Consider the following 21,265-nt stretch of genomic DNA (forward strand, 5'->3'; position numbering starts at 1 on the left):
CAGCCATAACCAACTTAGCCATTATGGTACTGGCTTGAAGAGTTATGTGCAGTTAGGTAGGAGGAATCTCAGCATGGTTTTAATATTCCACCACCAAACTTACTTCCTACACCCCCTTTTAGGATGGTAACTAGTTGGTCATTAAACAACTGACAGGCATAGGATTGCGACTTCGCTAGAAAGTCAGCAGGAATTTCTCATGTGCAACATGATAAGCAGTACAACTTGCCAAATTGGATTAAATATGGTTTAGAAGGAAAGACAGGGAGAGGCCGGGGATTCAAGGCAGTTTCTCAAGAGTAGTTAGAAGGTCCTGTTCTGCTACGGTTTCTGTTCACTGTGTACATCAGTGATTTAGATATAGGGATAGATGGATTGTTGTCCAAATTAGTGGACAATACTAAAATAAGAAACAGTCAATAATTGAGGATGAAAGGTAGCTGCAAGGGGATATTGGTAAAATGGTGAAATGGCCAAAAAGATGACAGATGGAATTTAATGTCAGTACATTTGAGGTAGTGCAATTTGTTAAAACAAATGTAGTAATTTTAATTCAAAATGGTAGAAAGCTGGGCCATATAGAAGAATAGAAAGATTTGAGGATCAGCTTCAAAAGGTATTAACAATTAACATTTGAAAAAAAAAAACTTTGAAAATACTGAAGGTGAGTTGCCAATCTTTGAGAATCATCATCATGATGGTAAAACATCCAAGTTATTAGAAATACAAACAACTTTTTAAAGAAATCAAATGCATCAGGGTACCATGTCCAAAAATAATAATTTAGTGCTTGATGAGGTGGGGACAATTAAGTTCAAGCACCGAGGTAATAATTTTCTGTTATTCGATAAATAGACAGGGAAACAGCACTAATACAATTCCACTTGGATTATTAAAAAAATATATAAAATGCTGAAAATGTGCAGATCATTGGCATGTGAAGACAGCAACATTTCTGGCAAGTATCCTTCATGAGAATCATAAACTTTTGTTGAAGGGTCTCAGCCTGAAACGAGGGGCTCAATTTTCCCCAGTGATTTGTGCTGTTTTTTTGGAGCAGGCCACTATTTTTGGCCCAAGTTAAAAAAAGTTTCCCCGATCAATTTGCACCAGCGTAACTCAGTTAGTTATGATTTTTATGGTACTTTTTTTTTCAGCCAAAGGGGGCGTAACCTGCTACCCGCATCAATTCTGGCCATTTAGGGATGTTTGGCCAGCTGAGAGTTACTCCAGTGCTTCTTAGGCCAGCGGATGTGGCCTCTGCAGAAAAACCTTCTGGAGAGTTAAGGAAATCAGCACAGGTTAAGTGTAGCAGATGCCCGGACAGCAGCAGCAGGAGAGGTAAGAGGGCGAGAGAGGAGTGGGGAGCCTTTCGGGTATAGTTAGGTGCGGGGACCGGGAGGGAGGAGGCCATTCGGCCTGGGATAGGGGTAGGGGAGTGGATCGGGAGGCCACTTGGCCAGGGCTAGGGGAGCGGACCGACAAGCCACGCGGGGCTAGGGGCGGGCGGGGGAGACCAGCGGGTCACTTGGTTGGGGGAGGGGGGGAGCAGACTGGCAGGTCACTCGGCCAGGGCGAGGGGCAGGGGAGCGGACTGGGAGGCCCTTCGGCCTGGGATAGGGGCGTGGATTGGCACCAGCATCGGGAGGGGTGGATTTTAATAATTGAAGGTAGGTTGCTGCAATGTATTTTAATATGTTTTTAAGTTGCTGCAATGTATTTTAATGTATTGCGAGCTGGCTGTATGTTTCACTTTGCAGCTTCAGCCTGCATTGTGTCCCTGGTTACTGTGGCAATCTTTTTGACGCCGATCAAGGCTCCGCCCCCAAAACTAAAGGACAGGTTTGGCTGCTCCAAAATGAAAAAATCAAACGGGGAAACTTGGAACATTTTTTTGGGCATACTTGGGGCCCCCCCCAAAAAAAAACATGCGTAACTCTTCAAGTACACCAAAAAAAGGCTTTGGGGAAAATTGAGCCCATTAATCTGTCTTTTCTCTGCCACAAGACAAGACGACTTACTGCGCATTCCTTGCATGCATACTTTTTCCCATTAAATATAAAGTTTGTTAAAGTGGTCTAAAATGACGTACAACAAATTGCCAGCAACCACTATATTTTGTAAGTGAGTGGGATTGATTTTATGCACATCATTTGTATTACGTAACTGTCCTCCACACTGCATTTTGCTGGAGAAATAATCCTGTTTTTTATCAGGGATCTGTGTTGTAGTTTCGGTCATGTGCTCTTCCCACCCCACCTCCCTACTTATTGGCTGACAGTGGTGTCAATATTCTCTCCATTTAAGATTATTTGAAACAAACCTTGCAACTCCAGGAATTTTTACTGTTCTCTATCTGATCTTCACTTGAATCATCCGAGTCAGGATATAGATCACTGTAGCTACCCTGAAATAAAGTTGTATTCAAAATTAATTCCAGTAATCACAAGACAGCAACCCAAATGCTCGATTAACTTTGTTTCACTACAAAATGTAGCCAAGATGTGAACTTTGTTTCGTAGATAATTGATCCTTATAGTATTCTGTCGGTCATATCGACCAGGAAGTAAATGTGTCTTTTTTTTAAAAAGCAAGATACATTTAAAACATGAATTTATTTATGGTGTAAAATGGTTTCATACTTTTTTTGTATTTTGATTATATATTTTTTTTAAATTGTGGGGATGGGAAAAAGTGTATCGCACTAGTGTTTAACAATAAAGAAAGAAGATTAGATAGAATACTGGTTAGAAATATAAAACAGAAAATGCTACAAATATTCAGCAGGCACCTGTGGAGAAACAGTTAACTTTTCAGTCCAGTGACCTTTCATCAGAAATGGAAAATGGTACAGAACATTTTAAGCAAGTACAGAGTCTGGGAAAGGAGTGGGAGAGAAGTGGAAAGGAAAGTCTGAGATAGGGTGGCAGGCAGGAGATTTTAAGTGAACAGCAGAATCAATACCAGCACCTGCTGTCCAAAAAAATGGGAGCAATGGTTATGATCTGATATTGTTGAACTTGATGTTGAATCCAGAAAGTTGTAAACTGACGAATCGAAAGATGAGGTGCTGCTCCTCAAACTTCCATCGAGCTTCATTAGAACAGTGTAGGAGGCCAAAGACAGAGAGGTCAGAGTGAGAGTGGGACGGAGAATTAAAATAACAAGCGACTGAAAGCTCAGGGTTACACCTGCGAACTGAACGGAGTTGTTCAGCAAAGCGATTTCCCAATCTGCGTTTGATGTCCCTAATGTAGAGGAGACCGCATCGTAAGTATATTAAATTAAAAGTACAAGTAAATCGCTGTTTCAACTTGGTGCGTCTGGGGCTCTGGTTGGTGGGAAGGGAGGAGGTGGAAAGGCAGGTTTAGCATCTCCTGCGCTTGCGTGGGATGGTGCCATGGAAAGGGGACCTCGTGTTGGAGGTGATAGAAGGGTGTCACGGAGGGGAGGGGAGGAGGGCATAAAAAAAAAAGAGTGGGAGAGCGATAGTGGTAGGGGATTCAATCATAAGGGGAATAGATAGGCGTTTCTGCGGCCGCAATCGAGACTCCAGGATGGTATGTTGCCTCCCTGGTGCAAGGGTCAAGGATGTCTCCGAGCGAGTGCAGGACATTCTGAAAAGGGAGGGAGAACAGCCAGTTGTCGTGGTGCACATTGGTACCAACGACATAGGTAAAAAAAGGGATGAGGTCCTACGAGACGAATTTAAGGAGCTAGGAGTTAAATTAAAAAGTAAGACCTCAAAAGTAGTAATCTCGGGATTGCTACCAGTGCCACGTGCTAGTCAGAGTAGGAATCGCAGGATAGCACAGATGAATACGTGGCTTGAGCAGTGGTGCAGCAGGGAGGGATTCAAATTCGTGGGGCATTGGAACAGGTTCTGGGGGAGGTGGGACCAGTACAAACCGGACGGTCTGCATTTGGGCAGGAACGGAACCAATGTCCTAGGGGGAGTGTTTGCTAGTGCTGTTGGTGAGGAGTTAAACTAATATGGCAGGGGATGGGAACCAATACAGGGAGACAGAAGGAAACAAAAGGGAGACAAAAACAAAAGACAGAAAAGAGATGAGTAAAAGTGGAGGGCAGAGAAACCAAAGGCAAGAAACAAAAAGGGCCACTGAATATAAAAGGGATGCAGGAGGGGTAAAAACTAAAAATCATGGTTTAAAAACTAGGATGAAAACACTCTACCTAAATGCACGCAGCATTAGAAATAAAGTAAATGAGTTGATGGCACAAATCATTACAAATGGGTATGATTTGGTGGCCATTACAGAAACATGGTTGCAAGGTGGCCAAGACTGGGAATTAAACATACAGGGGTATCTGACGATTCAGAAAGATAGGCAAGAAGGGAAAGGAGGTGGGGTAGCTCTGTTAATAAAGGATGATATCAGGGCAGTTGTGAGGGATGATATTGGCTCCAATGAACAAAATGTTGAATCATTGTGGGTGGAGATTAGAGATAGTAAGGGGAAAAAGTCACTGGTCGGCGTAGTTTATAGGCCCCCAAATAATAACTTCACGGTGGGGCGGGCAATAATCAAGGGAATAATGGAGGCATGTGAAAAAGGAACGGCAGTAGTTATGGGGGATTTTAACCTACATATTGATTGGTCAAATCAAATCGCAAGGGGTAGCCTGGAGGAGGAATTCATAGAATGCATACGGGATTGTTTCTTAGAACAGTATGTAATAGAGCCTACAAGGGAGCAAGCCATTTTGGATCTGGTCCTGTGTAACGAGGCAGGAAAAATAAACGATCTCCTCGTAAAAGATCCTCTCGGAATGAGTGATCACAATATGGTTGAATTTGTAATACAGATTGAGGATGAGGAAGGTGTGTCAGAAACGAGCGTACTATGCTTAAACAAAGGGGACTACAGTGGGATGAGGGCAGAGTTGGCTAAAGTAGACTGGAAACAAGGACTAAACGGTGGCAGAATTGAGGAACAGTGGATGACTTTTAAGGAGCTCTTTCATAATGCACAACAAAAATATATTCCAGTGAAAAAGAAGGGCGGCAAGAGAAGAGATAACCAGCCGTGGATAACCAAGGAAATAAAGGAAAGTATCAAATCAAAGACCAATGCGAATAAGGTGGCAAAGGTTAGTGGGAAACTAGAGGATTGGGAAAATTTTAAACAACAGCAAAGAATGACTAAAAAAGCAATAAAGAAAGGGAAGATAGATTACGAAGTAAACTTGCGCAAAACATAAAAACAGATAGTAAAAGCTTTTACAGATATATAAAATGGAAAAGTGTGACTAAAGTAAATATTGGTCCCTTAGATGATGAAAAGGGGGATTTAATAATGGGAAATGTGGAAATGGCTGAGACCTTAAACAATTATTTTGCTTCCGTCTTCACAGTGGAAGACACAAAAACCATGCCAAAAATTGCTGGTCATAGGAATGTGGGAAGGGAGGACCTTGAGATGATCACTATCACTAGGGAGGTAGTGCTAGACAGACTAATGGGACTGAAGGTAGACAAGTCCCCTGGTCCTGATGAAATGCATCCCAGGGTATTAAAAGAGATGGCAGAAGTTATAGCAGATGCATTTGTTGTAATCTACCAAAATTCTCTGGACTCTGGGGAGGTACCAGCGGATTGGAAAGCAGCTAATGTAACGCCTCTGTTTAAAAAAGGGGGCAGGCAAAAGGCAGATAACTATAGGCCGGTTAGTTTAACATATGTAGTGGGGAAAATGCTTGAAACTATCATTAAGGAAGAAATAGCGGGACATCTGGATAGGAATAGTGCATTGTCAGAACAGATGTGATGGAGGCAAAGAAACTGGGAGAATGGAACAGAGTCCTTGAAGCTGGTGGGAGGCAATATAATCAAGGTAACTGTGGAAGTCAGTGGGCTTATAGTAGACATTGGTTGACAGCCTATCCCCTGGGTGACAGCCTATCCCCAGAAATGGAGAGAGAGAGAGAGAGAGAGAGAGAGAGAGAGAGAGAGAGAGAGAGAGAGAGAGAGAGAGAGAGAGAGGAGAGAGGGAGAGAGGGAGAGAGGGAGAGAGAGGGAGAGAGAGAAGTCGAGGAAGGGAAGGGAAGAGTTGGAGATGGACCATGTGAAAGCGAGGGAGCGTGGAAATCTGAAGCAAGGTTGATGAAATTTTCCAATTCTGGGCGAGAGCAAGAAGTAGCACCGAAACAAATCATAAAGTTAACTTGCAGGTACATGAAGCAATTAGGAAGGCAAATGATATGTTAGTCTTTATTGCAAGGGGGTTGCAATACAAGAGTAAGGAAGTCTTGCTGCAATTATATAGGGCTTTGGTGAGATCATACAGTTTTGGTCTTACCCAAGGATGGATATACATGCCTTCAAGAGGGTATGACAAAGGTTCATTAGATTGATTCCTCGGATGAGAAGGCAGTCCCTTGAGGAGAGTTTGAGTAGAATGGGCCTATATTCTCTCGAGTTTAGAAGAATGAGGGGTGATTTCATTGAAATGTACAAAATGTTTAGAGGGCTTCACAGGGTAGATGTGGCGAGGCGGTTCACCCTGGCTGGAGAGTCTGGAACTAGGGGTCAAAGTTTTAGGATAAGGGGTTGGTCATTTAGGATGGAGATGAGGAGAAATGTCTTCAGAGGGTTGTGAATCTTGGAATTCTCTACTCTCAGTCATTGAGTATATTCAAGATGGAGATTGATAGATTTTGCGCACAAGGGAATCAAGGGATGCGGGGATAGGGTGGGAAAGTGGAGTTGAGCTAGAAGTTCAGCCATGATCTTATTAAATGGCAGGTCAGGCTCCTGCCCCTATTTCTTATGTATCCCACAAAAAGGCAGGTATCGGCAGAACCCACATGGGTTCCCATTGCAACACAATTTATTTGGAGGAAGTAAAAGGAGAAGTTGTTCAATTAAGAACAAGTTCAGCCAGGCGCAGAAGGCTGATGTTGGATGTGGACCGTTTGGGCCACCGTTCACGAAAAAAGCAGAGGACCTGCAGACTGCCCTGGTGGGGGATGGAGGTGTAGAGGGACTGGATGTCCATGGTGAAAGGAGCCAGGAAACTGGAAGCTGATAAAGTTCTGGAGGGCGCCGGAAGAGACTGGACAAGAGGAGAAAGATGGTCAAGATAAGACAGGAAGGAGTGAGGAAGGAAGGAAGGAAGGAGTGAGGGAGGGGACGAGTGAGGGAAGGAGGGAATGAGAGTGGGAGTGAAGTGAGCGAGCGGGAGGGGGATTGAGCGAGCAAAGGGGGGTGGGGGTGTAGCGAGCGAGCCAGGGGGGGGGGGGGGAAGAGGGGAAAGAGAGGGGGGAGTGAAGCAAGCGAGCAAAGGGGGGTGGGTGGGGGGAGTGAAGCAAGCGAGCGAAAGGGGGGGGGGAGGGGAAGGATAGTGCCCGAGGGAGGGAAGGAGCAAAGGGAGGGGGAGAGGGAAGGAGCAAAGGGAGGAAGAAAAGAAAAAAAGTGAAGAAAAGAAAACAAATGGAAAGAAAGACTCTCATTTATATAGCACCTTTCACGACCATCGAACGTCCCAAAGCGCTTTTCAGCCAATTAAGTACTTTGGCCAGGATGCCAGGGAGAACTCCCCTGCTTGAAATTGTCTTTCCCGTGGGGCAAGAACAGGCTGAAACAATGGGTTGATCAGAGCAGTCCCGTTTGTAGATTTTGGGAAGGACGCAAAAGCGGGCAGTGCGTGGTTGGGGGATTCTGAGGCAGGTGGCTAGGTGAGGAGATCGCTAAACGAGAGGTCAGTGACAATCTGGGAAATGATGGCTTAATGTTCGGTAATGGGGTCGTGGTTCATGGGGGAGGTTGTAAGAGGTATCGATAAGTTGGTGTTCAGCCTCGACAAGGTAGAGATCTGTTAGTCAAGCAACAACACCGCCGCCCTTGTCAGCAGGTTTAATGAGAATGTTACAGTTGGACCTGAGCAAAGAGTGCTGCAAGTTCAGAGGGAGGTAAGTTAGTTATTAGAACACTATTCTTTCAACTCTTGATGTGATGCATACAAGAGACATTGTTCTTTGAGACTGTTTTCTGCATTAAAAGGTTTGATATAAATGCAACTTCTTGTTTTTGTTCCATGTGATCAGTGTCTACTTTTGCCAGCTACTTACAAAATGAAATGCGATTATGTAGTTGTGATTTGTTGTGATGCAGGCACTTGGTGTGAAAAGTAGCAATATCCCATTCCTATAACTGAAAACCCTCACCTTAGTAAACACACGTACAACTAAAAACATTGATAATAGGACTAAAGGCGGATAAATCTCCTGGACTCGATGGCTTGCATCCTAGAGTCTTGAGAAGTAGCGGCAGGGATAGTGGATGCATTGGTTGTAATTTACCAAAATTCCCTGGATTCTGGGGAGGTCCCAGCAGTTTGGAAAACTGCAAATGTAACACCCCTATTTAAAAAAGGAGGCGACAAAAAGCAGGAAATTATAGACCAGTTAGCCTAACATCTGTGGTTGGGAAGATGTTGGAGTCCATTATTAAAGAAGCATTATAGCAGGACATTTGGAAAAGCAAAATTTGGTCAGGCAAAGTCAGCATGGATTTATGAAGGGGAAGTCATGTTTGACAAATTTGCTAGAATTCTTTGAGGATGTAATGAACAGGGTGGATAAAGTGGATATGGTGTATCTGGATTTCCAGAAGGCATTTGACAAGGTGCCACATAAACGGTTACTGCACAAGATAAAAGTTCACGGGGTTGGGGGTAATATATTAGCATGGATAGAGGATTGGCTAACGAACAGAAAACAGAGTAGGGATAAATGGTTAATTCTCTGGTTGGCAATCAGTAACCAGTGGGGTGCCGCAGGGACCCCAACTATTTACAATCTATATTAATGACTTGGAAAAAGGAACTGAGTGTAACGTAGCCAAGTTTGCCGACAATACAAAGATGGGAGGAAAGGCAATGTGTGAGGTGAACACAAAAAATCTGCAAAAGGACATAGACAGGCTAATTGAGCGGGCAAACATTTAGCAGATGGAGTATAATGTTGGAAAGTGTGAGGTTATGCACTTTGGCAGAAATAATCAAAGAACAAGTTATTATTTAAATGGAGAAAGATTGCAAAGTGCTGCAGTACAGCGGGACCTGGGAGTACATGTGCATGAAACACAAAAAGGTTAGTATGCAGGTACAGCAAGTGATCAGGAAGGCCAATGGAATCTTGGCCTTTATTGCAAAGGGGATGGAGTATAAAAGCAGGGAAGTCTTGCTACAGTTGTACAGGGAATTGGTGAGGCCACGCCTGGAATACTGCGTGCAGTTTTGGTTTCCATATTTACGAAAGGATATACTTGCTTTGGAGGCAGTTCAGAGAAGGTTCACAAGGTTGATTCCAGAGATGAGGGGGTTGACTTATGAGGAAAGGTCGAGTAGATTGGGGCTCTACTCATTGGAATTCAGATGAATGAGAGGTGATCTTATCGAAACGTATAAGATTATGAGGGGGCTTGACAAGGTGGATGCAGAGAGGATGTTTCCACTGATGGGGGAGACTAGAACTAGAGGGCATAATCTTAGAATAAGGGGCCGCCCATTTAAAACTGAGTTGAGGAGAAATTTCTTCTGAGGGTTGTGGATCTGTGGAATTCGCTGCCTCAGAGAGCTGTGGAAGCTGGGATATTGAATAAATTTAAGACAGAAAGAGACAGTTTCTTAAACGATAAGGGAATAAGGGGTTATGGAGAGCGGGCAGGGAAACATAGAAACATAGAAAATGGATGCAAAAGTAGGCCATTCGGCCCTTCGAGCCTGCATCACCATTCAAAAGATCATGGCTGATCATTCCCTCAGTACCCCGGACCCAAGTGGACCTGAGTCCACGATCGGATCAGCCATGATCATATTAAATGGCGGAGCAGGATCAAGGGGCCGTATGGCCTACTCCTACTTCTTATGTTCTTATGCCTAGGAACGATCATGAGAAAGAACTGGATGACCAAGGTTAAATATTTATCAAAAACACACAGCATCAATCCATAAAACACTGTAGATGCTGGAAATGTGAAATAAAATCAGAAAATGCTGGAAACACTCAGGTGAGGCAGCATCTGTGAAGAGAGGAAGGTTTCAGGTCAATGACTTGCTGAGCATTTTCTGTTTTTATTTCAGCATAAATCCATATTCCATGTTCACTTTCAGTAGTGTAGTGCTATTTAAAAAGACATTTCTAAGCCACAGTACTTGCATGGTCATAGGTTTCCAAAATAGAAAGATCGACATGAAGTAAACAAACGTGTCAATTACCGTAGATGCTCTTCTTATTCTCCTGTTAGGTTTCCCCAAGGCCTCAATAATTTCGAGAGCATACAGGAGTTTATGAGGACTTTTTATTCGAAGCAAATCCTTCCAACAAAGTCCATCATTGCCCTTCAAGAGAAACACATTTGAAGAATGTTAACAACGTTGAAATATACAACCATGAATAAATGACAGAAAATTCAGCAAAGAGGATTGAATAATTTATGCATTCAGTGAGCTGTACTGAAACTACATGTGGCTTTTAGAGGAAGGCATGGAGCAGCACAATTCAAACATTTTTTTTATTTATTCAAACCAGTTATATTTTCTTATTAAATTAATGGTTACAATTTGTTTTAAAACACTGTTAGAAGATCCACCACCAGCCTCACCCCACCCTCAACCCCAGGAGAAACCGTAAGTGACTTTAGCCCTCCATGTGGATGAATCTTAAGCTATTTTACTTTTTGTGGGCTGGAAAAATGAAACAAATTTTAAGTGCCCTGATTCAATGCCTAGGTCGCAGCCGAGCGGCTCAACTGGTTCGATTCTCGTTTTTCTTTCCAGTGGTTTAATACAACCAAGTGGCTTGCTAGGTTGCTAGGTTCAATGCGGCAGTTAACACATTGGTGCGAGTGTGGAGACATTAACAGACCAGACTATGCACTGACAGTTTTCACTTCCAAAAAAGCACATTAGTGAACCAGTTGGGTTTCTACGTCAATTCAACAGCTTTTATTTCCAGATTATTTGTTTATATAACTTAAATTCAATTTCTTACACTGCCCTGGTTGGATGTGAACTCATGCCCTCTGGAGGTATCTGGATTACTAGACCAACAACACTGGCCTTGCTTATGTGGAGTATAAACACTGGCATGGATTAGTTAGAAACATAGAAAAAAGGTGCAGGAGTAGGCCATTCGGCCCTTCGAGCCTGCACCATCATTCAAGAAGATCATGGGCTGATCATTCACCTCAGTACCCCTTTTCCTGCTTTCTCTCCATACCCCTTGATCTCTTTAGCCGTAAGGGCCATATCTAACTCCCTCTTAAATATATCTAACGAACTAGCATCAACAACTTTCTGCGGTAGGGAATTCGACAAGTTAACAACTCTCGGAATGAAGAAGTTTCTCCTCATCTCAGTCCTAAATGGCCCACCCCTTATCCTTAGACTGCAACCCCTGGTTCTGGACTTCCCCAACATTGGGAACATTTTTCCTGCATCTAACCTGTTCAGTCCTGTCAGAATTTTATATATTTCTATGAGATCCCCTCTCATCCTTTTAAACTCGAGTGAATACAGGCCCAGTCGATCCAGTCTCTTCTTATAGGTCAGTCCTACCATCCCGGGAATCAGTCTGGTGAACCTTTGCTGCACTCCCTCAATAGCAAGAACGTCCTTCCTCAGATTAGGAGACCAAAACTGAACACAATATTCCAGGTGAGGCATCACCAAGACCCTGTACAACTGCAGTAGGATCTCCCTACTCTACACTCAAATCCTCTAGCTATGAAGGCCAACATGCCATTTGCCTTCTTCACCGCCTGCTGTACCTGCATGCCAACTTTCAATGACTGATGTACCATGACACCCAGGTCTCGTTGCACTTCCCCGTTTCCTAATTTGTTGCCATTCAGATAATATTCTGCCTTCATGTTTTTGCCACCAAAGTGGATAACCTCACATTTATCCACATTATACTGCATTTGCCATGCATTTGCCCACTCGCCTAACCTGTCCAAGTCACCCTGCAGCCTTTTAGCATCCTCCTCACAGCTCACACCGCCACCCAGCTTAGTGTCATCTGCAAACTTGGAGATATTACATTCAATTCCTTCATCTAAATCATTGATGTATATTGTAAATAGCTGGGGTCCCAGCACTGAGCCCTGCGGCACTCCACTAGTCACTGCCTGCCATTCTGAAAAGGACCAGTTTATCCCGACTCTCTGCTTCCTGTCTGCCAACCAGTTCTCTCTCCGTGTCAGTACATTACCCCTAATACCATGTGCATTAATTTTGCACACCAATCGCATGTGGGACTTTGTCAAAAGCCTTTTGAAAGTCCAAATACACCACATCCACTGGTTCTCCCTTGTCCACTCTACTAGTTACGTCCTCAAAAAATTCTAGAAGATTTGTTAAGCATGATTTCCCTTTCATAAATCCATGCTGACTTGGACCGATCCTGTCACTGCTTTCCAAATGTGCTGCTATTTCATCTTTAATAATTGATTCCAACATTTTCCCCACTACTGATGTCAGGCTAACCGGTCTTCAATTCCCCGCTTTCTCTCTTCCCTCCTTTTTTAAAAAGTGGTGTTACATTAGCTACCCTCCAATCCATAGGAACTGATCCAGAATCGATAGACTGTTGGAAAATGATCACCAATGCATCCACTATTTCTAGGGCCACTTCCTTAAGTACTCTGGGATGCAGACTATCAGGCCCTGGGGATTTATTGGCCTTCAATCCCATCAATTTCCCTAACACAATTTCCTGACTAATAAGGATTTCCTTCAGTTCCTCCTTCTCGCTTGACCCTCGGTGTCCTAGTATGTCTGGAAGGTTATTTGGGTCTTCCTTCATGAAGACAGAACTAAAGTATGTGTTCAATTGGTCTGCCATTTCTTTGTTCCCCATTATAAATTCACCTGATTCTAACTGCAAGGGACCTATGTTTGTCTTCACTAATCTTTTTCTCTTCACATATCTATAGAAGCTTTTGCAGTCAGTTTTTATGTTCCCAGCAAGCTTCCTCTCATACTCTATTTTTCCCCCTTCTAATTAAACCCTTTGTCCTCCTCTGCTGAATTCTAAATTTCTCCCAGTCCTCAGGTTTGCTGCTTTTCTGGCCAATTTATATGCCTCTTCCTTGGATTCAACACTATCCCCAATTTCTCTTATTAGCCACGGTTGAGCCACCTTCCCAATTTTATTTTTACTCCAGACAGGGATGTACAATTGTTGAAGTTCATCCATATGATATTTAAATGTCTGCCATTGCCTATCCACCATCATTCGCCAGTCTATTCTAGCCAATTCACGTCTCATACCATCGAAGTTACCTTTCTTTAATTTCAGGACCCTAGTCTCTGAATTAACTGTGTCACTCTCCATCTTAATAAAGAATTCTACCATATTATGGTCACTCTTCCCCAAGGGGCCTCATATAACAAGAATGCTAATTAGTCCTTTCTCATTACACATCACCCAGTCTAGGATGGTCAGCCCTCTAGTTGGTTCCTCGACATACTGGTCTAGAAAACCATCCCTAATACACTCCAGGAAATCCTCCTCCACCGCATTGCTACCAGTTTGGTTAGCCCAATCTATATGTAGATTAAAGTCACCCATGATAACTGCTGTACCTTTATTGCACGCATCCCTAATTTCTTGTTTGATGCTGTCCCCAACCTCACTACTACTGTTTGGTGGTCTGTACACAAGTCCCACTAGCGTTTTCTGCTCTTTGGTATTCCGCAGCTCTATCCATACAGATTCCACATCATCCAAGCTAATGTTCTTCCTTACTATTGCGTTAATTTCCTCTTTAACCAGAAACGCTACCCCACCTCCTTTTCCTTTCTGTCTATCCTTCCTGAATGCTGAATATCTCTGGATGTCGAGTTCCCAGCCTTGGTCACCCTGGAGCCATGTCTCCGTAATCCCAATTGGGCCAAATGGCCTGTCTCTGTGCTGTACATTCTATGTATCACCACCACGCTACCGTGCCCACCAACTAATTAAATGGGAATGCATCATAAAGTGCTTTAAATTATAATAATTTGCAGCCAACAGCTCTAAGGTTCCTTTCCATTATAATCTTGACTTCCTGAGGCTATAAACCTGCACTCACATTGAATAATTAATTTCAAAATAAGAGGAAATATGCAATGGTCACCTCACCTGTTCTTCAGAGATGTTTTGAAAAGCCTGCAGCATGTTTGGACAGGTGGGAAGAAGCATTAGCAATTCCCAAACACGTCTGGACAGGTTTTCTGCATGAAGATGCAATTCTTCACAGTGTGCAGTCTGCATGCAGCATAAAGAAACAAAAAAAAAAGTTAACTCAAATAATAAATCCAACAACCGTTGAGAGAAAACAAATCTATAGAATCTAAGCCCTCAAGTTTATTTATAAAATAAAACTGCGACCCCACAATTTTCTTCAATTCTAAAATATTTCCCCCAAAACCCCAAATGGTGTTTGCGGGGGGGGGGAATATCCATAAACCTTTCAATTCAATACTCAAGTTTTAACAAATCAGATTATTTTTTCAGCCCAGTGACTCAGGGTAACCATGGTCTTAGTCACATTAAAACCAAAATATAAATAATTACAATAAACTTTAAATTAGTAATAGTGAAGGAAAAGGCAATATTTTTAAATAATCGAGTACAGCATTTTATGTACACTTTTCTAACTTCAACACTGTAAAACATTCTATGATGCCATGTCAAAATACTTCAGCAGCCAATAACATAGGTATAATATCCTCTATTTTCTTTTCCTGAAAACCCAATTTCTATGGTATGGGCTTTTTAAATTGACATTATTCCCTGAAACTTCTCATAGATGCATCAGAGTCATGCTGTGATAGGTAGGGCTGCCTTGATCCAGATTCTGTTACTATACTCGAGCACCATTTGTCCAATATGGGCTCCTTGACTGGAGTACAACAATCAGGCACAAAATTTCAACCACTATGAGAAGTTTCCTGCTTGTCCACTGGCAGATATGTGTACAGAAAATGGTTGACATGTTCTGGAGACTTCTATTTTGCTCTTCCTTTTGAGAGATAGCCAATCAGCTGTACCATACCACCATAGATATGGTGTTCATTAGCCGATGCTGCTTTAAGGTTGCGATCATACTACCTTTCCTTCAATGCAGAGCAATTTCATTGCATTATAACTTTGCAAGTCAGAAGTGTATGGAATACTGCCCACTTGCCTGGATGAGTGCAACTCCAACAACTTAAGCAGCTTGTCACCATCCAGGATAAAGCAGCTCATTGATTAGCACCCCATTCACCACCTTAAACATTCACTCCCTCCACCATTGGTGCACTGTGGTTGCAATGTGTACCATCTACAAGATGCACTGAGCAACTAGTTAAGACTCCCAAACCACGACCTCTAGGACAAGGGCAGCAGGCGCATGGGAACACACCATCCTAATTTGGAAATATAATCGCTGTTATTCATCATGGCTGGGTCAAAATTCTGGAACGCCCTCCCTAACAGCACTGTGGGAATACCTTCACCACACTAACTGCAGCGGCTCTCCGCCACCTTCGAGGGCAAGTAGGGACGGGTAATAAATGCTGGCCTCGGCAGCAATACCCACATCCAGTGAATAAATAAAAAAAAGTGCTGGTACAAATTGGGACAGAGGCGTTGATCCCAATTGCAAGTTTGAACAGTGTCCTGGCCAATATAAATTACTTCATGATAAACAAAATCTTAACTGATCATTGCTGCTTATGGAAATTTGCTATGCACAAAATTGGTTGCTGCACTTGCCTATATAATAATGACTGAAGAATAATGAATGCACTTCAAAAAAAATTATTCTGGTCGTGAAGTACCCCATATGAACAACACAAGTTCTCTCACGCTCCCCTATATCCAATGTTAATGAAAGTGATGTTTAAATGATAAAGTATTGGGGAGGAAAGAAAGGAGTAAAGTACGTTCAATAGACAGGCCATATCTTGTTACTCAGATGAGTAAGTTAACATATTACCGATGTTATAGTTACAAATCAGCTTGGCTTAATTTTATCATTCGTGGCTCAGAGGTTTCTTTCTGCATATGAAGAATACTACAGAATTCAAGTTGTGTGTAAAGCGATTGTCAGAAGGCCGACTAAAGAACTTGAGCATCATTTTGGGCGACACCCCAATGCAGTATTGAAGGAGTGCTACATTGTTGGAGCTGCAATCCTTTGGCTAAGATGTGAAATCAAGGTCTTGTCTGCCTGTCCTGGTGGATGTTAAAGATCCCCCAACACTATTTAAAGAGCATGGATTTCTCCTTGTGTTCTGGCCACAACTTGTTTCTTAACCACCATGACCAGAAACAGAATAACTGGTCATTCATCTCACTGATGTTTGCAAGATCTTCCTGGGTGCTCTGCCTCCATAACGTTACAAAGTAATTCATTGTATGTGAAGTTCTTTAAGACATTTTTGAGAGACATGACAATGCAAGCCTTTCTGTCTTTTTATTCCACATCATCTAATTAATGCTTTTTAACACAGTGAGAGCTGTTTCTGGCTGGGATCATATCTTGCAGACGCTAGGTGCTACAGGGCCAGAATGATCTCCAGGACTAGTTTCGATCGCCTAGATATGTTGGAGAGGAATTTTGCAGATTTATTCCCCAAATTGCCCTGGGTTTTTTTTTTATCTGTTTTTTGCCTCTCCCAAGTGATCACATGGTTTCAGGTGGGGTGGAGTATATACAAGATATCACAATTGCGTGGGACCGGCTTGATGGACCAGAGGGTCTTTTTACCTGTTTGTCATTGTTCTTATGTTCATGGAATAAACGCATTTTCTATAAGCAGAATGAGTCTATGATTCAAAGCCTTTTATGTGCCATGAATAAAAGAGCGCCCAAAATTAAAAATTACCCCCCCAATTATGGTATATAACCTGTGGGATGCCCACCTCTCCCGAATAGCACAAAACAGACATTATTTGGCCAGATTTAAAGTTAATTAATATGCAACCCTTTTAAAACTTTTGATCGGTGACTAGAGTCTGAGACGAAAGTCATTTTTTCAGATTTTCATAATGGCCCAGAATTTGCGGTCAGCGGTGAAGCAAAGGCGTTCATCAGTGGCCCCGAAGTAAGTTTCCCACAAAGATCTCATGATCACGGTGTCAGGAAGTTTGGGTTTTCCAATGCGTAATTTAAACCAACATAGTGTAATGGGAATCCCATAGTGCAAGCTGCTGTGATGTCGACAAGCTATCTAAGCAGCCAATCAAAACATAGCATTCTCAGACAGTGAGCCAGGAAGTGAATACGCTCTTAAAATTCTAATTAAAAAAAAAGTTGGAGCGCGCAAAACAAAGATTGGGGCTCTGTTAATTTTGGGGAAAAGGCAAAGTCTCTATTTCAGGTTTGCCTTTCTTAAAAATGTTAATTTTAATTTTGATAAATTTGACACTGCATAAGATTAAAGATAGTTTTTCAAGGCCATAACCTTCATTTAGCAGTGAATACACTTAAAACCCCAGTTATACCTAATCCTTTTTAATATGAGGTATTTAACAGTGTAATTATTGCAAAAGCGTTTCCATGATTTGAGAGACTGCAACTTCAGGACTTCCACATTAGGCTGCACCTGTGTCCAATCCTGAAATTGCGATCAGTTTCAAAGACGAAATGATGGCGAATGTTGCCAGCTTGCCATCGTCAGGACTGCAAAGTCTGGACCAATGTTGTATATTAATGATTTGAATCTCAGTTCATTCACAGAATTTGGATCTCCAACTAGAAATGAAGCGAACAACAAATACGCCAGTAAACCATTCACAAACCTCTGAAATCAAACAGGCCAATGATGCATGATTAAGACACAATGGTGCAAACTATTCAATAGAATACTGATGAACAAGTGCTTACACAATCTGGGATCAAACAACCAGTTGATGGCTTGACTGACCATTTGAGGAACACCTAAAATAAATTCCTCACGTCCCGATTAATCTCCAGATGATCCAAACTCAAATGCTGGGCCTTCAATTTGAAATTGGGTAAGGGAAGCCAGCTTATCTCTTAACTAGTAACTATTTTAAAATAAAATACTGCAATTTCCTTATTTTTGCCACAAAATGGGAAAGGCAGAGGACTCTGGATGGATGTTCATCTAGGACGAGGCAAGAATCGAAATCAAGGGTTTCAAGTGACATCATAAAGCATAGTAACAAAACTTCAGTAATTTATCAACTAAATAGCTGGATTATTGCATATAATGCATTAATTGTCACATATGCAGAAATTAATAAAACTTAGATTATTTTTAAAAAGAAAACAGTTGGAATTTTGTCATCAAATTAGTGGAGATCAATTTATGACAGTATTGTATTTTGCACAAGATAATGTACTTCACTGATGTAAACTACATCTCCACCAGCATATTGTCCATTTTTATCATTGAGCCATTTAATATTGCACTGCTTGGGCTTGGAAAGTAATATTTTACAGATCACTTAATTTCTTCTGAATAGTGAATTGCATAAATATGCATTATTTTCCATTAAATAGATTTGCTAGCTCAAGAACAACCCCCTCCCCCACCAAACTGACAAATCTAAAGAGTAAATGCACTCTGCCAACTTCACCTGTAGATATAAATATCAAGTGTGTCCATGGTACAAAATGGTAACAAATCCACCGTGCGCAAGAGTTGGATACCCAAATTGTATTTGAATCTTAAATTGGGGAGGGAGTGCCTCAGTGAACTGGATTGGGGTGGGGTATGGGGAAAGGAGATAAGAAGCGTGGCTTCATGAGCTAACTGGGCAGTAAGTTGGGGGCAGGGGGGAAAAAGAGAAGAGTGCCTCCGTGAACATGGTACTTGTAATGCGTCCATGCTGCCGATACTTGAAATCGTTACTTACATTATTTAACACAAACCATTTAAAGCATTGCTGTTAATATTGCAAAATGCAATTTCAACCCGCTTGTATATAATTGCGAACTCTGGACCTAACATTTCTCATCAGTGGACGTCCAAACTAATTAAAGGTACCCCTGGCTCTACACAGAGAAAACAGAATGGAAAAAAACAGCTTTAAGTAGTTTATTCGAGAAACTTTTAGTCAAATCACCTTACCATTTTGGTGCTTCTAAGATCTAACTGAGGCTTTTCAATCATGAACCAAAACACTTAATACATTCAAAGACCTTACCTCACTATCTTCCATAGCTTGATCTACAGAAGGTGGTTTAAATGATGCCAGCATCTCAAGCAGGTCAAACAAGGTAGTAAGATGCGGTTCTTGAAGGAGCAAAAGCATTGGAATATTTTCCTTTTGGGGTGGGGGAAGACAAGATGCAGGCAATTGAATACCATCTCCCTTGCGCTCCCTACGTGGGGCTCCCAGTGATACAAATACCATCTGTAAAAACAGCACAATTAAATTATCCACTGTTGATCACATAGGAAACTGTAAATCATCGACTCAAAGCAGACTTTTTTCTCCAATCAGAATCTATTTTAGCGAGGATTTGGAGGAATTTTATACTTTTATACTATTGGCACTAAATTGTACAACTCAGCCTTATTTCTCTAACTGGAAAAAAATGAACATTTTAAGTACCTGCATATCTTTAAATCCAAGTTCATGGAGTGTTTTCTCATCATAATCTGTGGTAAGCTCATGTCCTGAGGAAATCATTCTCACCGGTCCCATAAGACCTCCTGAAAAGCAAGCTCAGAAAATTCAGTCAACTATTTTGATACCCTTACATACTAATAGTTCAATTAAGTTGATCCAAATCAGCAGCTAAATGAAACCACATGAAAGAATTGTCTCATGTAACTGGAAATGGTTGGGAAAGACATTGGAGGCAGAAACTATTGCTACAAGTCATATTCCATTTACTGACCTTTGCCCTTCTATAGTATTTTCCAACGAGAATTAATGCATTAACTACCATCAAGGGGCTACAGTTGAAAGAAAAACTTGGATTTATATAGCGCCTTTCACGACCACCAGATGTTGCAAGTGCTTTAAAGCCAACGAAGTACTTTTGCAATGTCGTCACTGTTGTAATGTAGGAAACGCGGCAGCCAATTTGCGCACAAGCAAGCTCCTACAAACAGCATTGTGATAATGATCAGCTGATCTGTTTTTTTTTGTTACATTGATTGAGGGATAAATATTGGCCAAAACACTGGGGATAACTCCCCTGCTCTTCTTCGAAATAGTGCCATGGGATCTTTTACGTCCACTTGAGTGAGCAGACAGGGCCTCGGTTTAATGTCTCATCCGAAGGACGGTACCTCTGACAGAACAGCGCTTCCTCAGTACTACACTGGAGTGTCAGCTTAGATTTTTTGTGCTACAAGTTCCTGGAGTGGGACTTGAACCCACAACCTTCTAACTCAGAGGCGAGTGTGTTACCCACTAAGCCACAGCTGAAAGATAAAACCCAAATACAGACAAATTTGTCTGCAAACTGGAAAAAAAACTACTCGTTTTAGAAGGGATCTCTAAAATGCAACAATGCTTTCAGTCACTCAGGGAACCCTAAGGATGAACAATATTGTCAAACTAGAAATGCAAGCAGCGCTCACCAATACCCCACTGAAAGAATGTATTTACCAGTTGGAAAATCATACATGCGATGCGAACCAAAAAAGGCAGAAAAACTAAGACCTAGTTTCAAAACTCAGTGACGCTGCGTTTGGTATTGGTGACTCCACCCCTGCCCGCAGGCGCAGGGTTTCTCAGGTTGGTACCAAGCTTATTCTTTCGAACATCTCGGATAATGCTTGATGGTGGGGGGGAGGGGGATGGGGATGGGGGTGCAGGCGGTCTGAAAAATTGCACTTTAGCACAAACTTAAGTGTTCTATTTCAGTGCATGCATTATTAGATGCAAATTGCACACTACCAATTACATTTTTACTGTACTCCTAGTTAGAGAATGATCTAGAGTGTTTTATAGGGCAGAAGGAAATAAAACAATGGAAGCCATGCAGGAATCACTTGTTCAAAAAAAGGGTATAAAGATAAACCCAGCAACTACAGGCCAGTCAGTTTAACCTCAGTGGTCAGGAAGCTTTTTAGAAACAACGGGCTAAAATTTGGCCCTCCGGTTAAAACGGCGCACTTGCCTGAGGTGTGCCGACTTTGTATTCCAAAAACGGTGCCAAAAATTTACCTGGTATTCTCCCCGCTTCGTGGCCTGTTGTAGGCCTTGGTGTGGTGTGGCAAAAGCAGTGGGGGCGGAGCTACATCCCTGAGCCGAAAACAGTGCCAGCAGCTGCACG

General features: G+C 42.1%; 1 protein-coding gene across 5 annotated transcripts in view; it reads right to left on the bottom strand.

The window, feature by feature from the left end:
- usp34 (ubiquitin specific peptidase 34) overlaps positions 1-21,265 on the bottom strand; it is a 289,864-nt gene that overhangs the window by 140,332 nt on the left and 128,267 nt on the right. For all 5 annotated transcript variants that reach the window (XM_070889641.1, XM_070889638.1, XM_070889640.1 and 2 more), the window contains exons 27-31: positions 19,588-19,688; positions 19,177-19,386; positions 14,152-14,277; positions 10,242-10,364; positions 2,324-2,407 (exon numbers count right to left, since the gene is read on the bottom strand). In XM_070889641.1, the coding sequence (XP_070745742.1) occupies positions 2,324-2,407; positions 10,242-10,364; positions 14,152-14,277; positions 19,177-19,386; positions 19,588-19,688 (644 nt within the window). The remainder of the gene's footprint in view (positions 1-2,323; positions 2,408-10,241; positions 10,365-14,151; positions 14,278-19,176; positions 19,387-19,587; positions 19,689-21,265) is intronic.

Source organism: Pristiophorus japonicus, chromosome 9 (assembly GCF_044704955.1).
Source record: "Pristiophorus japonicus isolate sPriJap1 chromosome 9, sPriJap1.hap1, whole genome shotgun sequence".
Classification (NCBI taxonomy): Eukaryota; Metazoa; Chordata; class Chondrichthyes; family Pristiophoridae; genus Pristiophorus; species Pristiophorus japonicus.